We start from the raw sequence: 20476 nt of genomic DNA, 5'->3' as shown, positions 1-20476 counted from the left end.
ATGTCTTTTCTTCTATCTGATTTTTTGCTTTAACTGTTTTTGTGGGGTTAAGTAGCAGTAGAGCTAGCTCTTTTTATATTATTATCTGTGTGCTTTATATATCTTTGTCATTCAATTCCTGATTAATAAGATTCTGATCAAATATAGATAAAAGAATCTCTAGATTAAATATGGATCTTGAGCGTTGATAATTTTGTGAACATTGATGTTGGCTAAATTCTTTTTAATCTTCACTAAGATATAGTGCATGGCGTTCTTGTTTATATGTTGCACTCACTCTAGACACAACTGTCATTGCAAGAACATGTTATCTACACAACTCTCGGTGAAGTTCTTTAAAAGCTTCTTCAAAATTGTTCAGTAAAAGTAGCTCAGTACGTAAAAGCTTCAGCTTTTCCAAACGGACCCTAGATCCAATCTGGCAATTTAGCTAACCCTCTCACTGGACATTGGTATTTTACCAATCACTTCTTGCCACATCATTTAAGTCTGTTGTGACAATGAAGTTGGAGTTTGGCAAGTCTTTTTAGGTAGATTTTTCAACAGCCCAATAGATGAAAAGATGCACTACGCTTTTGGGGTCTTGTAGTTAAAATCCAAGACTGTCTGGTAAGTCTGTAGTCTATTGGGTTGGAAAAACAGCCGAGAAGACTATTTTCAGTGGCAATGACTCTATTATCAATGATGGAACGACCAGGGATAAATGCATTTTGGAGAGGAGTGATGAGTTTTGGCATGATCTTCTTTAGTCTTTAAGTGAGGATTTTTGTGAGAATCTTGTAAAGCACAATATTGGTTAAACCAATGGGTCTGAAATCAGCTACCTCCTCGATCCACATTGCGCTCCGGTTCTTTTGGTAGAACAAGGAAGAAATGCCATCTGGGCCTGGTGCTTTCGTTGGGTTAATATCAAAACGAGCCCTTCGAATCTCTTCACAAGAAGGAATATACTGCTGTGAGAAGTTCATTTTCCTCTGTTGTGGTAATATATCTTCTGGGGCAACATCATGAGAAAGAGCATCTAGAATTGGGTTAGTTGTTGAAAATAAATTCGACAAGTAAGAGTTTATCTTACCTTCAATCACCCGTCCATCATTGGTCCATTGTCCGTCCTCTGTTTCCGGTGATTTTCTTCGCTCTTCACCAACTGGTCAAGCTCAAGCGCTCATTACGTACAACAACGTTCAAATCAACTTTGATACCGTCATAAAGGCTCCACTTACTCACCTCTGGCTCCGATGTATTAGGCTCATGTGGCTTTCCATAGTATTCTGCAATAAACATCGCTGCTGAAGAAGTAAGATATTCCACCGGTAACCCAAAATGTAGCAGTGGTAAGTCTATAGGATTCCGGTAATGTGTTTGCAATAATACAACGTTCCATCAGATTTAGATCATTGTTGAAACTCCACGGTGACTTTGACAAAATATTCTCCCTTTCATCTCGTCCCTTGCCACGAACCAATAGAGTGCCCTTTGAAAATTCTGAGATACACAACAAGGGAGAAGATAAATCTCACGTGTGATAGAGATAAGATTTCAGACCTGCCAACTTCACTATCCGATCAGTTAGGACACGAATGACGAGGCACTGTTTATGGTCCTTTGGACCACAAGCATCTTCTTTCTTAGCCGGCCTTCGCCGGGTTTTCTTGATTTGGTTGGAGAATAGAGGCAAAACGATCAACTACAGTTTTGCTTACTACCTTGTCTCTCTATTCACCAGTTCAGTCATTATCCAAAATGAAAGAACAGGAGTGGGGACAGAAGAGGGGGAAGGCAGAGAAGAGTCGAATCAGGGACAGAGATAGAGGATGTTCGCAAAAGCTAAAGAGACACCTTTGCTTTACATGGGTCCCTTGCTTATGTTACTTTGGCTTCATTTGAAATTAGTCTAAAATGTCACCATAGTGATGGGGAAGAGTGTAAAGCTTTACATTGATAAAATCGATGTAGTTTTTACATCAATTATCGATGTAAAACTTAATTTAGAGTTAATGAGGTTTTACATCGATAAAACTACGCTCCATCCAAACGCACACAAAACTAAACCGGAATGTAGTTTTATATACATAATAATTACACCCTTTTTCAAACGCATACAAAACTGAACCAGTGTAAATTTTACATCGGTTCTTGATTTACATCGCATCCAAATGCAGCCTTTGTAATTTATTAGTTGAGACATGTTCATCGCACGGGTTTTATTAAGAAAAATCAAGGAACCAACTTTATGATATTTCCAATTAAACGGTGCTTATCTAAGTCGAATTCAAGCGTTTATTTGGTTTATGTCTATTTTATTCGCTCACAATTCAAGTTGCAATTTAGTGAGAGTGGTTAGTTTCCTATGCTTTACGTACATAAATCTGTATATTTTTTGTATCTTATTGCTAAATTTTTTATTAATTTTTAAAATTTATGGTTTGTAATTATTTTTGTATTATTTTTAGGTAAAAATATTTTTCGGTTTGTAATTATTTCTGACTAAAGTTGGTTAAGGATAAATTTGGTATTTAAAAAAAATAATGTATTACATCAACATTTTCTACATGGAATGCTAATGGAAGGAAAGTATGTTTACCTTTTTTTTCAAAACAATGGAAGGTTTTTGTTAAGGTCAAAACATATATAGGGAAAGGTTCATAGGATTGTTAGAAAATCCAAAGATGTTTTTATAATTTTTCCTATTTTTGAATAGAATTTGAATTGATTTTAAATTAATTAAAATATATTTAGGGTTAATAAATTTTTATTAATTTTTCTTTTTTATTAATCCTTATTAAATTTTATTAATTTTATTTTTCAATGGAATTTAAGTTCATTAATAAAATTAATTATTATTATTATTAGATAATTTTGTATTAGCTTTATATTAATTTTAAATGGATGTTAGTTTTTAATTTATCTTATTACTTTTTGTTAATTTATTTATTTTTTGTTATATTAATAAAAATATTTTTATCAATAATAATAATAATTAATAATTATTTTTTATCTTATTTAAATAATTTAATAAATTATTTTTACTATTTTTAATTAATTTTTATTATTTCACATGGAACATAAATGGATTATTTTTATGATTTTTATTCAATGTTTTCAACTCACTATTAACTCGAACGATTAAACCATTCAAACCATCACTCAACCCTATTTCTAATTTTGAGTTTCCTAAAACCTACTATTTTGTCAAAAATAGTTGATTTGGTCAGAACCTATTCAACCTAGGCGATTGAAACATTGGCCCTTTTAATCTAGTCATTGGATCATAGGTTACAATATACAATGTGTTGGAAATTTCTAAAGTACTTAACTTTGTGCGCTTAATTGTTTGATTCACATGACACTTTTTTTTTATTTTGAGTAACTTTTCACAATCTTTACAACCCCACTATACCAAAAAAACACATTTTGTGGTCTTAAATTTCAATTTTTGGCTCTTTTATTTATAAAAAATTTAAAACTAAAATAAAAACTACAAATTGAACCTAAAATAATATACATGTTTGGGTTATGGTTGAGCTGACCACGGGTGCCATGTGTCACTTCTGCAGCCGTCTTATCTCTCTGGCCATGTCGGCACCACGTAAAGCGCGACCAAGAAAGGAAAACCCTATACGGATAAGGATGACAGCTTCGTCGGGGATTAGGACCTACCCCGAAGACCTCGGCGGGCAACCTCATCTCGACAACCCTGAACGCCTCATCGGATAGAATACGGATCCTTGGCTATAAATAGGTAATCCTCGCTCAAGGTAAAGGACTTTTAACTCTTCATCCTTCATACTGTTACTCTGCCTCTGCTCAACCAACACGTTTCTGTCAACTGCTCGGCCTGACCACCCATTCTTCTTACTAACTTGAGCGTCGGAGTGCTTACCTGGGGAATAACTCCTCGGGCCCCTAATCACTTTTTTGGTTTTAGATTTTGGTGCGTGGTTTTGTCCTTCCACCTCGGCTTCACCAGTTGGCAAGATTATCTGACTACGATATTGGTTCGGGACACCTCGAATCGGACAACATCAATACATATACACAAAATATAATTATATTATATAATACTATACATATACTAATAGATGATGTGTCATGGTTTGATTTGTCCAACCCGACCTGTTGAACTGTTGGCCCGTGACCTAAATGAAAAGAGTATTCACCTTCCAAGTAGATTTTTAAATCATTGCTTTTATTTATTGAGTGAAGTAAATAATATTTATTTTGAAATATAAGTTACTTAGTTAATTAACTTAAAAATTAACTATCTTTTAAACTGATGTAGATTATTTAGCTTAATAATATATCATTGAATATCTCCATTTTAATATAATTGTTTTTTAGTGATAATTATAATTTAATATAAATATTCAATGTATATAAAATTATAGTTAAATTGAAATAGATATAAATAAATAAAGTTAATGAATTCTAGGAAATTTAATGGAATAATGAAAATGAGAGAGAATTAGTGTCATGAGTTATTGAAGGTGAAACTTAATGGCATAATTAATGAAAAAAGATAATTAAAAGAGTTAATGAAAAAGAGGAGAGGGAGTTAATAAAAAGAGATAAAAGTATTAAAGCTAATCAACCACTTGAGTTATTATTTTATTCAATTTTGAAATAAAATAAATAAAAAAAAAGTAAGTATTTGTCAAAAACAAGCAGAAATAGATTAATGCTTCAAAAAAATAATCATGAAGCAGGAAACTAGAAACTTGGGTGGCATAAAAAAATGTACTAGCTCGTAGAGACGAAGAGTGGGGCACTCTGTGGATTTAACGTGTATGTCATACTTTTTCAACACTTGTGCTTTTCAGTCAACCCATGTATTCTTTTTTCCTTTTTTTTCTCCCAAGTCCTCTTTTCTCCTTTTCCCACTCTTCTCTTGGATCATCGATTTTGTTGGAAACTTATATTTGTTCTTTCAACAAGTCTGAACACTTTTTATTCAATAAGTTGTTCCATAATTTCCTATTAAGGAAGATGTGCTATGGTCAATAGATGTGTACTAACAAACTGCATAAAAATCCAATGAAAACCTATAACATGGCACACACAAAGGATCTTTACAAAAATTTGGGGCATTTGATAAGTCTTCCGTGGGGTCTTTCAAGCTCTGAAATAGTCTTGAGCTTTACCCATCTAGCAACCAAAAGACAGAAAGTTGGAAAGAAATGTCCCTTAAAAATCTTGGAAAAGCTCAAAATTGTTTAAAACCCAAAAGCTTCATTTGAAGCTTATAATCATTTCAATACTATGGGATGTAGGAGTGAGAAAAAAAAAATGAAAAATCAAATCGAATAAATTGGAATACATATATTTTTATATATTATATATATTTTATATTTTCTACATATTAGAAATTAATAAATATGCATTATATAAATATATATATATATATATATATTTACAATATACAGTACATTATTTATTATTTAATATATAATATTTTATATATTTCTAGTTTTTATTATATATATTTTTTCATAATATATACTATAAATATAAAAAGTAATTGAAAAACCGATGAACCAAACCAACGGTTAACCAAATTGGTCAACTGGTTAATTGATTGGCTTCAGTTTGATTTTGGTTATCAGTATGATTTCAAAAATAGACCCATAGTTCAGTTAATCGTGAACACCCCTAATGGGATCTTTGGAACTTGATAGGGATCATTTGAAGAATTCTCATTTTGGTGATTTCACTTTCATGTTTCTCTCTAACCATAGGCCTCCTAGGCTCTTAAACGAATGAAAAGCCATCTACATACTAGGAGTTCTCCTTCATCTTCTTCCTTTTTCATCAATTTTCTTCTTTCTTCTTCTTTCTTTAGCCAGAATCTCTACTCATTTCTTCTTTCTTCTTTAGTTTTTTTTGTTTCTTTTCATCTATTTATAGTAAATTAATCAATTTCCTTTTTTTGTAGAGACGGCTTGATAATTTCTTTCATTCATTAGAGTTTTAGGGCATGGTAATTTCATTGAATGGTAGGGTATAGGGTTTTTGCTAGATTCAGGAGGCATTTTACAAGATAGATCTTCAAAGACCAATGATTGCTTGGTTGTAATATTTTTCAAAGATCTACTCAAAAAGACCAAAATACCGTTTGGCAAAATACTTGTGGATCCCTTTTACATATATGTGAAATGTCATGGGACCCAATAACATATTCAAACATACAAATAGTACTTGTAAGTTCCACTTATACATTTACTTTCACAAAATATTAAAGTGGGCCCTACTTATGTATTTTTCGACCCCCATAATATCCCAAGAGAGGGATGCATAGCCCAACTTGGCCCACAGGCCAACACAGTACAGCCCGCATTTTGCATGTAAGCCGTGCCTTCTCGACCCAGCACAACCCGATTTACACCTCTACTTATAGCAACACTTTTATTATAGACACTAGGGGTATTTTAATAAATTCAATATACAGGTTAGGGAGGGTCTAGTTTGGCCTAATACCGTACCCTACTCATACCCATCCTATTCGTACCTGTACATGCTGTAAATTTCTAAATTCCACTCACCTTAAAATCCATTTTTCAAAAAAAAATAAATAAATAGAGGGTAGGGTGGAAATTGCAAATTTGCATCTACACCCCTTAGAGTGTATCCCACGGTACATCCCATCCGTGTATTGGGAACATCACCAATGCACGTTGAGATGTGCATGTGAGGCACAATGTAAACTCGGTAATTGCCATCCCTAAGAGCAGAATTGGGACCTGCTCCTCACAAACTGGGCCTCAGACTGACCTCACAAACACATCCCATCATGCGACTGGTACAAAAGTCGGTGTGAGGAGTGCTCTATTAGGAACAGATCCACTCTCCTAAGAGCAATGTGCTGTAAGCATGGTTTTCGAAACCAGTTTTTGAAACCAGACCGGATCGGATGGTCAGACCAGAAAAACAGAACCAGTCAAGTGATCGATTCTGTTTTACCCCAAAACCGTTATTTTGCCAAAAATCGTTGATTTGATCAACAAATCGTTGACCTGGGCGTTCAAACCATCCAACGGTTTGATCATTTTCTTTTTTTTTTTTGTCAGAACAGGCCGTCTGTTTGGCTCAAACAATCAGGTTGTTTGACTTGGAAACCAAACCCCTAACCAGTTCGTTGTCCAGTTCGATTTTAAAATCCTTGGCTATAAGGGAGTGCTTTGTTAGGAGCATATCCACTCTCTTGAGAGCAATGTTCTTTTTCCATGTTTCCACACATTTGTAGTAGGGATGCAAATGGATTGGATAGGATTCGAATCAAGGTATATCCAAATCCGATCCAACACGGTTAATTACAAATTCGATCCAATTCAAAGATCCGATCTCATCTAGAAGACATGGATCTGAATTCGAATCCAATCGGAAAGTTGGATACTTAGGTTAGATATGATATGATTTGTTTTCTTTAAAAATTAACAAATTATTAAAAGAAAAATAAAATATACCAATTTAAATAAAAAAATACAAGTATTTTTTAATTATTTTCATCACATATACACATATTTTATAAAAAATAAATAATATCACAAATTTACAAAAATACAATATAAATAATATATTAATAAATAAATAAATAACATATATATATATATTGTATTATATATATTTATATAAATAAATATATAACATATATATATATATATATATATATATATATATATATATCAGACCCGATATTCTCGGATCAGATAAGGGTGATCCGAATCCGATCCGATTTTTGATTGGATCCTATTATCCCACCCCATCCGATCCAATTTGAAGATCCAAACTAGTGTGATCCGAATCAACCAAATAGGATCAGATACTTGCTTCCTAAACGGAGTTTGCAAAAAAATGTGCAAATAGCCCAAGTGTTACGGTTCAAAACAGGCTTAGCCTTAGGCACGCTTGGCAGACTTACGTTAGGGACATGACCGTCATTTTCGCCTGTAAGATTTTTGGGAGAACTGAATGTCATCTTCAGGCAGACCACCAAAAGCTTAACGTACTCTTTGAGGAGGGGTGGTCGACCTCCTTGGGTGCCTAACCTTGGCACTCCTAGACCATCATCCCCTTGCGGGGCGGCCCTGGTTAACGGCTAGCATGGCTACCAGGGTTCCTCATGGGCGTACACTTGCTCATGGGGACAGTGTTGGACCGGCACTGCGCTATCGATACTCAAGGGAGGCTTGGCATGCGGGCTTGGCTCAATCATAACCCTTCACCATGCCAGCCCCTTGCCCAAGCTGAGTGAGCTATCCCGTTGCCTCTAGCGCACGGGTGTGTTTCGACCCAAGCGGTTGCCTATCATCATGGCACACAGGTGCCTGTCATCATCGGCATACAGGAGACCCTTCACATCGGTGCCAAGTCACCTCATCGACGCATGGTCGCCTTGCATTATGGTTGTCCCCCTTTAGCACGTAAGCGGCGCCTCCCATGGACCAGTCTGAGCCAGGAGAGTGCCCCGGCCATTGGACTTGAGGTCATGATCCAGTGCTACTGACGTTGGTGGAGCCATCCCATCGGGCAACTCCTAGCCTCTAAGCTTACAAAGGCTTGTCCTAGCCTACCTTGGCCTGGACGCCGCACGGGTTTCTTCCGTTGTAGAACTACCCCGTGACAGTTGGTATCAGAGCGAGCTAGCCAGTTGCAGCTGTAGTTGGTTTTCAGTAGATTAGCCCAGAGCCAGTTGAAGCGATCATTATGACAAGCAGCATTTTGTCAGGTGCGGTCCCTAGGCACTTCCACCCAGGATCGAGCAGATTTCAAATCAGGCCTGGCAAGAGGCCATTTCATAGTTCGTGTCCCCATTCCAATGACATTAAAACAGCTTCCCTTGCGGGGGCAGACGCATTGGTTGTTGTCCTCATGCGGGGGCAGACGCGTGAGCCTTGATAGGAATGTGGGTACACTGCCCGAGCAGATTGCTTATCAGGCCTAGCAAGAGGCCATTCAGTGTTCGTGTTCCCATTCCAATGACCCTAAAATAGCTTCCCTTGCGGGTGCAGACGCATTGGTTGTTGTCCTCATGCGAGGGAAGATGCGTGAGCCTTGTTAGGAATGTGGTTATGGTGGCCGTTGGAGCATGGCGGCCCTGCATCGGCATTGTATTCAGATGAACATGCTCAGTCTTCAGGTGGATCATTCGCAGCAGCAACAGTGCATCACATGGCGAGTGCATGTTCGGCAATTCATGGGTAAAAGTTGCCACCACTCGCGTTTGAAGCGGTCAGGTCTCCTTGAGGCAGCAACAGTGGGGCCCCCTCGGAGTGAAGATGTAGCCCGAGTCGGTGAGGCGAAACGTAGTTTCGAGGGCCCAGAGAGCATAAGCCATGGCTAGGTTTGAGTAACCCGAATCGGCAAGGTGAAGTCTGCAGGCCAGCATGGTGAAAGGGTACTTAGGTCATCGTCAACATGAGGAGTAGACCTATCAGCATGTTCGGTAGCATCACTGAAAAGCTACCAAGAAGACGGTCGAGCCTTGAGGTAAGATGATAAATGGGGCGGACCTCCACGAAACACCACACATATTTCTTCAAGGGCCCTTCTTTCACAGTTCAACGGCATAGCCATTGCGCAATTTGAGTAACCTCAACAGTGGGGGTGAAGTCCAGACAGGCCGGCATGGTGAAATGGTTCCGTCCCCATAAATGGACACCAACATAGGCAAGACCCAGGTTGACCAGGTGAGCCCTGGAACTGGTGAAGTGGATGGCGCAGGACACAGACGCCCATTCACAAGAAGACCATTGTCGAGGACGACAATGAATTGAGTGGGGGAGTCTGTTACGGTTCAAAACAAGCTTAACCTTGCCTACGCTTGGCAGGCTTACGTTAGGGACATGACCGTCATTTTTGCCTGTAAGATTTTTGGGAGAACTGATGTCATTTTCAGGCAGACCACCAAAAGCTTAACGTACTCTTTGAGGAAGGGTGGTCGACCTCCTTGGGTGCCTAACCTTGGCACTCCTAGACCATCATCCCCTTGCGGGGCGGCCCTGGTTAACGGCTAACATGGCTACCAGGGTTCCTCATGGGTGCACACTTGCTCATGGGGACAGTGTTGGACCGGCACTACGCTACCGATACTCAAGGGAGGCTTGGCATGCGGGCTTGGCTCAATCATGACCCTTCACCACGCCAGTCCCTTGCCCAAACTGAGTGAACTATCCCGTTGCCTCTAGCACACAGGTGTGTTTCGACCCAAGCGGTTGCCTATCATCATGACACACAGGAGCCTGTCATCATCGGCATACAGAAGACCCTTGACATCGGTGCCAAGTCACCTCATCGGCGCATGGTCGCCTTGCATTATGGTTGTCCCCCTTTAGCACGTAAGCAACGCCTCCCATAGACCGGTCTGAGCCAAGAGAGTACCCCGGCCATTGGACTTGAGGTCATGATCCAGTACTACCGACGTTGGTGGAGCCATCCCATCGGGCAACTCCTACCCTCTAAGCTTACAAAGGCTTCTCTTGACCTACCTTGGCCTGGACGCGGCACAAGTTTCTTCCGCTGTAGAACTACCCCCATTACACAAGGCCGCAAGCAACAAGCCCTTACCTTTTCCGCAACGGAGAACAGAACCCTTGCTGCCACCAAAACTGATCAACTGAATCAAGCTTGTACCCTCAAGTCTGAACAAATTCGCATTCATTATGCAAGTTACTTTTCCACACTGCAAACAATAAAGAGACTAGACTCATCTCACTATCTCAGTGGATCAAGGCAAAGAAGGGTTTGGGATTAAGGAAGAGATTCCAATTCATTTCCTATCATTTTCATTACATTTCATAGCATAGCTCTCACAATATCAGAACCCTCGCTAAATTTCATATATTCTTACAAGCCTCTCTTTAGTATCCAAAGTTCTGAAACCCCAAAAAAGTATTAAACGGCCAAATTTACAGAGGAATGATCAAATAACCCTTGCAGTAATAACCCTACTAGCCAGAATCACTGGTGTATGATTCAGTTCAGCTAATATATAACAGGGAAAACCCTGACCTGATCAAGTATAGGCCCACAAAGGGACCCATAGTCATCAACCCTTGTGTGGTAAAATGAACTGAAGAATGTAATCCTTGTCCTGGCTCCAACTGCCTTGAATTTGAAACTAACAGCCTTGAAGCCACCTTTCCCCTTGGATTCAAAGGGCACCTTCAAGGTCTCTGCTCCTGCAAAAGCTTCAACCGACATGGACCCATGGCATCCGTTTCTTGCATCCCCAACCGTGAATGTGAGATTGTATAGCTTGTTGGGGACTGTTCTTATGACTTGGGCGATGGCACTTTCCTTCCCTGCAACAAGCTCTACTGCTGCAGATCCATATGGTACGTTGAAGTGAGCTGAGTCTATGAATTTCACAGCTTTCAGGGATTCGATGATCCACCCTGGAAGTGGGGATGTGGCATCCTCCTGTTTAGGTGGGAGCAGGACTCCATTGGTGGAGTTCTTCAGCAAATGAGGACCCTCTTCAAAACCGCCATTCCTGACCAAGTTATCTGCAGGAAACCATGGAAATGTTGATCAGAATAAGACGTACAGATAACAGGAAACAATTCTGGAGCCCTTCTGGATCAAGTACCCATTGATGTAGATCAGATGATCAAAACAAAACCAGACGACCATAGATTAGTACTTTACCTCTCGTGGGCATGGGAGGAAGCAGCTCTTTAATGGCGACTGCATCCAAGAGAGGCCCACAGGCAGGATCTTCCTGAACCCCTAGGTTGTGGAATATCACCTTGGCAAAGTTAGAGGTGGGTCTGAAGGCCCAAGCGTAAGTATCACCTCCATTGCTGCTGTAGAGTGTTTGGAGTGGGAGATCTCCTGACAGAGGAGGAACAGAGACCCTCAACACTTCATCTTGGGCACATGTCCTCGAAGAGCCGAATGTGAGGGAATAGAGAGAGCCTGGTTTAACTGGTATGGTTTGAGAGATTGAGGCCTCATTGCCCAGCCTTACGGCGTGGACGCCATGTACAACCGGGAAATACATGCCGCCTGGTTGCGGCCCGCCGGATATGTACTCGACCAGGCCATTGATTTCCCATTTGGGTAATGAGTACTTTCCCTGGATGACTGTTTTGTGGAGGGTGGATGGATTGGGTGGTTCTTCAAAGTTTCCATTTGGGAGAAGCCCTGAAAGGACAGTGAACAAGGATCAGCCAAAGAGAAGGAGAAAAGAGAGAAAAAGATTAACACCTCCTGTTAGAAATATGTTGAATCACAATATGAAAAGCAAATCCCTCAGAACTCAAAAGGTAAAATGGGAAGAAGATCTTCCATTGAACCATGGAAATCGCAGCAATCACAAAATGGAAAAAAAAAAGGTAGAAAGGAAACTAAAAAACCTCAAAAAGTAGCTTGGAACATCAGAATTAGCATAAAATTGCAAGAAAAAAAAAAGCTACTCAAACTCAGGTAAAAAAAAAAGCACTGGAGAAGAGACTTTTGAAACTCAAAAGTAGCTTAAAAAAACAGAAAAATGCAAACAAAAAGAAATCTTAGATCCAAAAACAGATAAGAAAACAGAGAAAATGCCCATCAGAAGAATGAGAAAGAAACAGGAAAATGGCACACAAAAACCCAACTCAACACCAACCTCAAAAATGAAAAGGGAGAGGAGAAAGGGAAGATGAAGACACAGAACAGAAACCCAGCAATCCAACTAAATAGAATACATTATAACATGAAACAGGAAAATGGCAAAGCCAAACCAGAAGCAGAGTATAGACTATAGAGTGGTACTTACCCTCTAAATAGGTAGCTGCAAAAGCAGGACCAGTGAGGAGCAAGGATGCAAGCAAAAGAGGGAGCAACACCGCCATATCCACACAGGAAAGCAAGGTAAGATAGGTCTCAGTCTCAGAATGGGTTTAAGATGGAAGAAACACAGAGCTTCAATGGTGCATTATATAAAGAGGGACAAAGAAGAAATGGGCAAACGAAGCTGGGAAGAAAAAAGCATAGCATATGCAGAAGATCACGTTGATGACCTATAAACGCGGTGCAGAGATTTGTCTGCTTGTCTCAGTATATCGTACCCACCTTTCCCCCATGATTCATGGCAGCAGCACGCACAGTAATCAAATGGAATTAATTTCTGCAAGTGGGTCCCATTGTTGCCTCCCTATTCTGAAGATAAATCTCACCGGTTGGCGTGATTTGCTGGGTTGGATCTCTGTGATTGGATCCATTGTAGTTAATTAGTTCTTGTTCATTTTTCATTTTTCCTCGTTTAAACTGGGGTCGTGAATTAAATGAGGGTTTGGCAAAGCTGTGTCCTGTGTCAGATTCTGCTGCGGAATTAAATATTGTCAACATGGATTTACACGCTTCTAATAGTCTATTTATCAAGTGGTGAATATTGTCCGTAATCTGGACCGTATAATCAGTTGGGTCCATCTGCGTGAGAGATTATCTCAAGGTGACTCGGCGTATCGGACGGTCAGAAATCCATCATATTGGAAGTGTAATACTACTGGCTCTTTCTCATCCTCCTTTTCTAATTTTCATGAGGCTTTTGTCGGAGGCCCTCCGACGACCGACGACCGACGGCGATTCAGCATCTCATCCTTAAAGGTGTCAAAAGGCGCACGTGTATGTGGTCCCACCTCATGACGTGTCCCACGTGCGGTGATATGTTTTTTTTCTTTTTTTTTTTTGTTATAATGGTATTTCGTGCGGTCGGTGCGGTGATATGGATTTCTGGATTTTGTGATTTTGTATGGAAGCATTATGGGAGTCATGCACTCAAGGGATTCAAAGCTGACGTGGCGTCTGCCTGTGTGATTCAGTGATCGGTTCAATTCTTCCACCCGAATACAACTCGACCCGACTTCTTAAAATGCAGCTTCCGAACCCGACCAGATTTCACAAAAGCTGACGTGGTGTGTTGGCAACACAGTCTTTCAAATTAAATTTTTTATGATACCGACAGACAAGATACGAGAAGAGCACTAATTGGCTATTAGGTTTTTGATATCATCCTGTCTTTATGGTATCATAGTTAAATTATTTTTTATAATACATATTATATGCATAATAACCATTAATTTCAATTTGAATTTGATTTATAGGTTCCAATTTCCAAGGTACAATTTCTTTAAAAAAACTGAAATAAATATGAAAAGAAATTGTAAGCTTTAAGAGGGTTAAAATCATATAAATTTACAATATGCAAGGGTATTACAAGCTAAGCAAAAAACCCAAACCCACTTGGATTGGAAAACCAAAATCCTAATCCAATCCTACACCCACGCAAACCTAATCTTGACCCAACCCTATAAGGTCCGGTCAAGCCAGGTTTTTCCTTTAACCTGATTCATATGTCATGGGATTTGCTTCTCACAGAACGCGCCTCACGCTAATCTCACAGTCACATCCTACTTTATATTGGGAACATCTTCCCATAAATAATAGGTATTAATCTCACAGTCACGTCTATGTGAGGCGAACTCTACGAGGAGCAGATCCAGACTCAATTCATATGGCATTATCTCTTTAGACCATGGTTTTTAAAAACGAACCGAAAATAGAACCGGTTAGGGTACTGATTTTCAGTTAAGCAGTTCAACCATTTGGGTTGAACGGTTCAATCCATGACGTTATAAAAATAAAAAATATATTTATAAATAATAAAAATAACATAAAATTAAATAGAAAACAAAAAAATACAGAAACTAAAACTATCTAAATAAAAAATAATATAGTATAAAATACATAGAAAATATAAACATAAAATATAGAAAAATTTTAAAAAATACAGAAAAAACACAAAAAAAAATTCAAAAAAATACAGAAAAAAATAGCTTGAAATAAACCCTTAAATCTATATGTAAAAATCCGTGCAAAAAAAAAAGCATGATTTTGGGTTGTGAGAGATGTTTGGCTAAAGATTCTTCATTCGTGAAATGAAAGACCCATGGTTTTTAAAACCAGAACGGACTGGAAAAACCGGTAACCAGTCAGCCCCTTGGGTCCGGTTATACTAGAAACCGGAAGTTTGAAAAAATTGTGGAAAAGTCAAAAAAACCACTGACCCAGGCGGTCGGACCGCTAAACCGTTCGAGTCGGGCAGCGGTTCGCAGGTTATCTTTTTTTATTTTCACAATTTTAATTAAAAAAAAACAAAAAATAAAATGACTTGAATCCCCAAATCAAAATCGAATGCTTAAGGCCCTTTAGGGTTAGAACCCATTTTCGTTCTAACCCTTCCCTTCTCTTAACCCTCACACCCAACCAACCACCTGCGATTGCTAGTACCTCCGGCGTCTAACGATGACACACACTGACCAACGATGAATAACGACTACCGGCGACGACGAGTTTGCAGCACTTCTAGAGTTCCAGGCTCCAGTAGTAAGAGTTGTGGCAGGCAAGTTTGCAATAGCGGCCGATTTGTAGCAGTAGTCGACTTATAGTGGCAGACGGTGAGTTTGCAGCAGACAAACATTTCTCACAAATCATAACCCAAACTCACGAGTTTCAGCGAGTTTGTCCCCTTTTTTTTCTTTTGGAAAAACACCAGACCAAGCTGTGTGAGTTCTGGTTTAAGTGCCTTGCTAAGAAAAAAGACGATGAGGAATAGTGAGTTTGTCTTCTTTCACTTGTCTTCTTTAGCTTGCTCCAATATGTCTCTTCAGGCTACTTGTCTTGCTGCTCAATCTTTGTTTTCAATAAATCAATTTCCTCCTCAAAGGGGTCTTTCATTTCACGAATGAAGAATCTTCAGCCAAACATCTCTCACAACCCAAAATCATGGTTTTTCTACACCGATTTTTACATATAGATTTAAGGGTTTATTTCAAGCTATTTTTTCTGTATTTTTTGAATTTTTTTGTGTTTTTTAGAACTTTTCTGTATTTTATGTTTATTCTTTATATGTATTTTATACTATATTATTTTTTATTTAGATAGTTTTATTTTTTGTATTTTTTCTGTTTTCTATTTAATTTTTTGTTATTTTTATTATTTATTAATATATTTTTATTTTTAATTTATTTATGAGGTCACGGGTCGAACCGTTCAACTAGACGGTTGAACTGCTTAACTAGAAATCGGTCCCCTGACTAGTTCTGTTTCTGGTTCATTTTTAAAAACCATGGAAAGACCCCTTTGAGGAGGAAATTGATTAATTGAAAACAAAGATTGAGTTGCAAGACAAGTAGCCTGAAGAGATAAATCGGAGCAAGCTAAAGAAGACAAACTCACAATTCCTCATCGTCTTTTTTCTTAGCAAGGCACTTAAACCGGAATTCACCCAACTTGATTTGGTGTTTTTCCTAAAGAAAAAAAAGAGACAAACTCGCAAGTTTGGGTTGTGATTTGTGAGAGATGTTTGTCTGCTGCAAACTCGTCGTCTGTCGCAACTCTTACTATTGGAGCCTAGAACTCTGGAAGTGTTGCAAACTCGCTGTCGCCGGTAGCCATTATTCGAAGTTGGTTGGTGTGTGTCATCGTCGGACACCGGAGGTACTGGTCGCCGCATGTGGTCGGTTGGGTGTGAGGGTTGAGAGAAGGGAAGGGTTAGAACGAAAATGGGTTCTAACCCTAAAGGGCCTTAAGCATTCGGTTTTGATTTGGGGATTCAAGTCATTTTATTTTTTGTTTTTCTTTAATTAAAACTGTGAAAATAAAAAAAGATAACCCGTGAACCGTTGCCCAGGTCGAACAGTTTAGCGGTCCGACCACCCGGGTCACCGGTTATTTTGACTTTTTAACATTTTTTTCATATTTCTGGTTTCTAGTATAACCAGACCCAGGAGACTGACCGATTACCGGTTTTTCCGGTCTGGTTTTAAAATCATGATTTAGACTATAATATTACAAGAGTTGAGATTTATTACTAAAAAACTCTCTCAACAACATCTCAACAAGCTATTACAATCACACATCGCAACCTGCTACAAATAAAATTGCTCCCAACTGTCTTCTCACAGGCCACTGCAGCTGTACATCGAGAATATCTCCCTTATCATTCGGGGAAAGGGGTATTCCCAATACGCAGCTGTAGTGGCCAGTTGGGACATATTGAGAGTGTACTATTAGTAACAGATCTGAACTCATATACGACAACTTGACGAGGGAGATACTTCCAATATACGGCTGCAGTGGCTTGTTAGGACAGTATTGGGAACATTATATTAGTAGCAGACCCCGGCCTGTACTGCAACAATAAAAGTATAGCATTATGAAACTGTTTTATATTTAATTTACAGCAATGTCATTGAAATCTATCATTTGGGTTTGACCCATCTGAGTAACTCAAATTCATTACTCAAGTCACAAAAACGGTGCTTACACTATCCTCACAGTCCCTTACAACCATATATTGAAAATATCTCCAATCTCCCATCTGAGAGGGATTGAATTAAGATATGCGTTGTTGTCCACCAACGACTTTGGTGGACCAGCAGATTGATATTTGAGGGCATGTGGTATGAATTAATGAGAAGACCATTCTAGTGCAGTATTTGATATTGAAATTGATCAAGCAGCTGGAGACAAGGCACCGTCCAATTAAGCAACCAGTCAACAACCCCAGTTAGCTTGTATTTCAAGAAAAAAAAGAAAAAGAAAATCTGAGGCATCTATGGGGAATGGAGTGAACTGCCAATGGATAATGAATAATGACATTTAGTGTACATGGCACATGGGCAAAGAATGGAATCTCAGAACCATGTGGGCTTTTAGGCTATTTTTGGGTTAGGACTTTTAGCTGTAATGGATGCAAACATGAATTCCAATTAAGCATATGTTTTTTTTTTTTTTTATCAAAAAAACCCACTTGAATACAAATTTATTTCTTTTTTATTACATCTTATTATTAATATAAATATACATTGGTCTGTCCACTATAAGAAAAACAGCCAAAGGTGGCTGTCTAGAACCGGCATTCTTTAATACCACCTACAAGAGAAAAATGAAAGTTGGTCGGCAGTCCTATAGACTTGGCACGATGGTTTACATCTGAACTGGTACAAAACCTCATTATATTCTGGTCGACAAATTGACAAAACCCAACCCACAAAAACCTCTGCAAAATCTTGAAAGTTGCCGCTTCGTGGGATTTTTGTGATGAAAGCAAATAGAGTCCTCCTCCGAGAAGATGGGGAAGAAGAGGAGTCCTCCACTAAGCCTTTCGATCGGTGGGATTTTTCTGGGATCAAACGAGAAAAATAGAGAGCGGAATCTTCGAATGAGGCTTCCCTTCATCTTCATTCAAACTGACCTCTCTTGGTTATCTCATCTTGCTGCTCAATTCTCATGGTAATGATGTTGCGTGATCTAGCTGCTCCCTGCTGGAGGTGATCTGGCTTCCAGGCGGACGGCGAACAGTTGATCTGCAAGAGGATCAGAGAACCCAGGGTTGCTAGCTCGGCGAGGTCGCTCCGATGCTTAACTTAGTATACTGGTTGCGAGCTAAAAATAGCCTAAGAATGCAGAGAGCTAGAGAGCATATAAATAATGCGTACCTTGAACCACCGGGGGTGGAGCCTTTATATAATGGAGTCCTCGCGGATTTTATGGATCGGTTTCGGGATCATCGTTACAATAGGATCCGTTTCCGTGTAAGTTGGAAGATATTGTTGCCAACCAATAAGGTTCATCAATTCTGCCCTAATCGGGCAGGGAGATAATGCTAGCTGTTACACGGTGTGATCTCGTGAGACCCGGGATCCGTTGGAGGGGTTTTCGGGATCACCACATAGTGGCGTGTCGGTATCCCCGAACTAACGTCTTTAAGTCCCGAACTGGGTTGAATGCCGAAGTGTCTTGGCATCGAGGTGTTCTTATTGCGATCTGGTACCGAGTCGATCTCGTCTCAAGGTGAGCTTGTCCCGAGGTCATTTTAGCTTGGGGTGGTTGGGTACCCAAGCTCGATTTGCTGCGGACTGATTACGTTAAGTTGAGTTGTCATCTCTTGGTCAGGTCGTGTCCACGTGTCCCCTCTTTACTAAGTCGGGCCAAATCATCCTTCATCATTAATAGTTGTTCTTTTCTTCCTAAAAATTTCTTCAATTGACCAAGAGGGCTTTGTCTATTAAGATGAAAGGTATTATCTCATCAACTCTTATCTTCTCTGACTTGCATACTTGTCATTCTACGTGCCTAGGGTTGTGAACTAATTGATTTTTTTCGTGGATGCCTTACGATAGATACTTTGTGTTTTTAGTTTTGTTCATATGTTTTTCTTGTTATTTTCCATCGTTTATTTGTCTGGTACTTTCCATGTTAAACATTGATTTATCATGTATGCAGGTTGAGGAGAAAGGATTAACTATTGAAACAATAGAAAGAACACTTTTGTGAAGAAAAGGGGATTCCCATTGGAAATATTGTCTGAACTGAAACAAGATGGCAGCGAGTTTCGGAACAATAGTGGATCTGTACTAGCATTGAATGAGTTAGAGATTCCATTTAAAGTACTAGAAAAATCGAATAGTGTATAGAAAAAGTGGTTTCTGACTTAAGTTTGCAAGAGGTCTTCATTAGTACACTGGAGTTATTTTTGAAGTTGTGTTCAAAGGTGCTATGCAGGTGAATATTGACATTGCTCTTTGATTCACACCCTCCAGGATGGTACAAAAAGGGTTTTTGGAACATGGTTATGTCAAAGGTTCACTTCTGAACTTTTTTTTTTGTTTAATTTTTGAAATTTGATTTACTACACTAGAGTTATTTTTGAAATTTAATTTTTGAAATAAGGTGGTTTGGCACGACCTAGAAAGAAGGGGAAACGTAGACGTGATCTGCTCGAGGGGTGACAATTCAACCAAACGAATCCAGTTCGCAATATTCGGAGCTCGGGTATTCAACCATCTCAGCGCAAAAACTATCTCGGTGTAGAGATACCTCGATACCTAATCCAGTTCGGGACTAAAGAACCGAAGTACCAGTTCGGAGCTAAAGAGCCAAAACGCCATGTAATCGACTCCAAAGGCCTCCCCAACGGACTCCGAATTTCTCAGGATCACGACGAGACTCATCCTAGCTCCGCCTGAATCGGAGGTAAACGATAAACCTTATCAACACATTGCTCTCCTTCAAAAACAGAACAGATCTTATCCGCACAGCCTGGAGATCCCGGATCTCTTTCATAAGGCCCACGACTATTCCATTATATAAGGACATGAAACCCCAAGGCAAAGGTATGCGTGATTATTTACTCACTAGCATTCAAGCACTCAAGTATTTAGCTCGCATCCACAGTATAGTATTGACTTAAGCATCGAAGTGACCTTACCGGGTTAGCCACCCCGGGTTCTCTAATCTACTATTTTGCAGTTTGGTCCAGATCGCTGCGCAACTGGAGTTCAGATCGTCTTCCAACTACGAGTATCTAGATCGCACACCATCAATTACAGTATAGTACTGACTTAAGCATCCGAGCCGATGAAGAAGCAACAACGGCGACGTCGCAAGACACGCCACTCCTCGGCTAGAAATAGTCCACCAGCGAAGCCAAGCC

At 39.3% G+C, this 20476-nt stretch overlaps 1 protein-coding gene across 1 annotated transcript; it reads right to left on the bottom strand.

Moving 5' to 3' along the window:
- Positions 1-10736: 10736 nt before the first annotated feature.
- On the bottom strand, positions 10737-13013 carry LOC104585883 (protein TEEBE-like). The gene is made up of 3 exons (XM_010242905.3): positions 12755-13013; positions 11644-12141; positions 10737-11501 (listed from the first exon to the last, which is right to left on the bottom strand). Exons 1-3 carry the CDS (start codon positions 12828-12830, stop codon positions 10978-10980), a joined length of 1098 nt encoding a protein of 365 aa, XP_010241207.1. The 5' UTR covers positions 12831-13013; the 3' UTR covers positions 10737-10977.
- Between the last annotated feature and the right edge of the window lie 7463 nt (positions 13014-20476).

This window comes from Nelumbo nucifera, chromosome 2 (assembly GCF_055504915.1).
Source record: "Nelumbo nucifera cultivar China Antique chromosome 2, China Antique-T2T, whole genome shotgun sequence".
Taxonomy (NCBI): domain Eukaryota; kingdom Viridiplantae; phylum Streptophyta; class Magnoliopsida; order Proteales; family Nelumbonaceae; genus Nelumbo; species Nelumbo nucifera.
This window is presented reverse-complemented; position numbering and strand designations above follow the sequence as displayed.

What these genes read in the sequence shown, in the direction of transcription:
- LOC104585883 (XM_010242905.3), bottom strand. Translation starts at nt 12,830, where the DNA reads ATGGCGGTGTTGCTCCCTCTTTTGCTTGCATCCTTGCTCCTCACTGGT. An exon ending in TGCAGCTACCTATTTAGAGG is followed by an intron (nt 12,142 to 12,754) that starts GTAAGTACCACT and finishes CTGTCCTTTCAG; the next exon opens with GGCTTCTCCCAAATGGAAAC. An exon ending in TCCTCCCATGCCCACGAGAG is followed by an intron (nt 11,502 to 11,643) that starts GTAAAGTACTAA and finishes GGTTTCCTGCAG; the next exon opens with ATAACTTGGTCAGGAATGGC.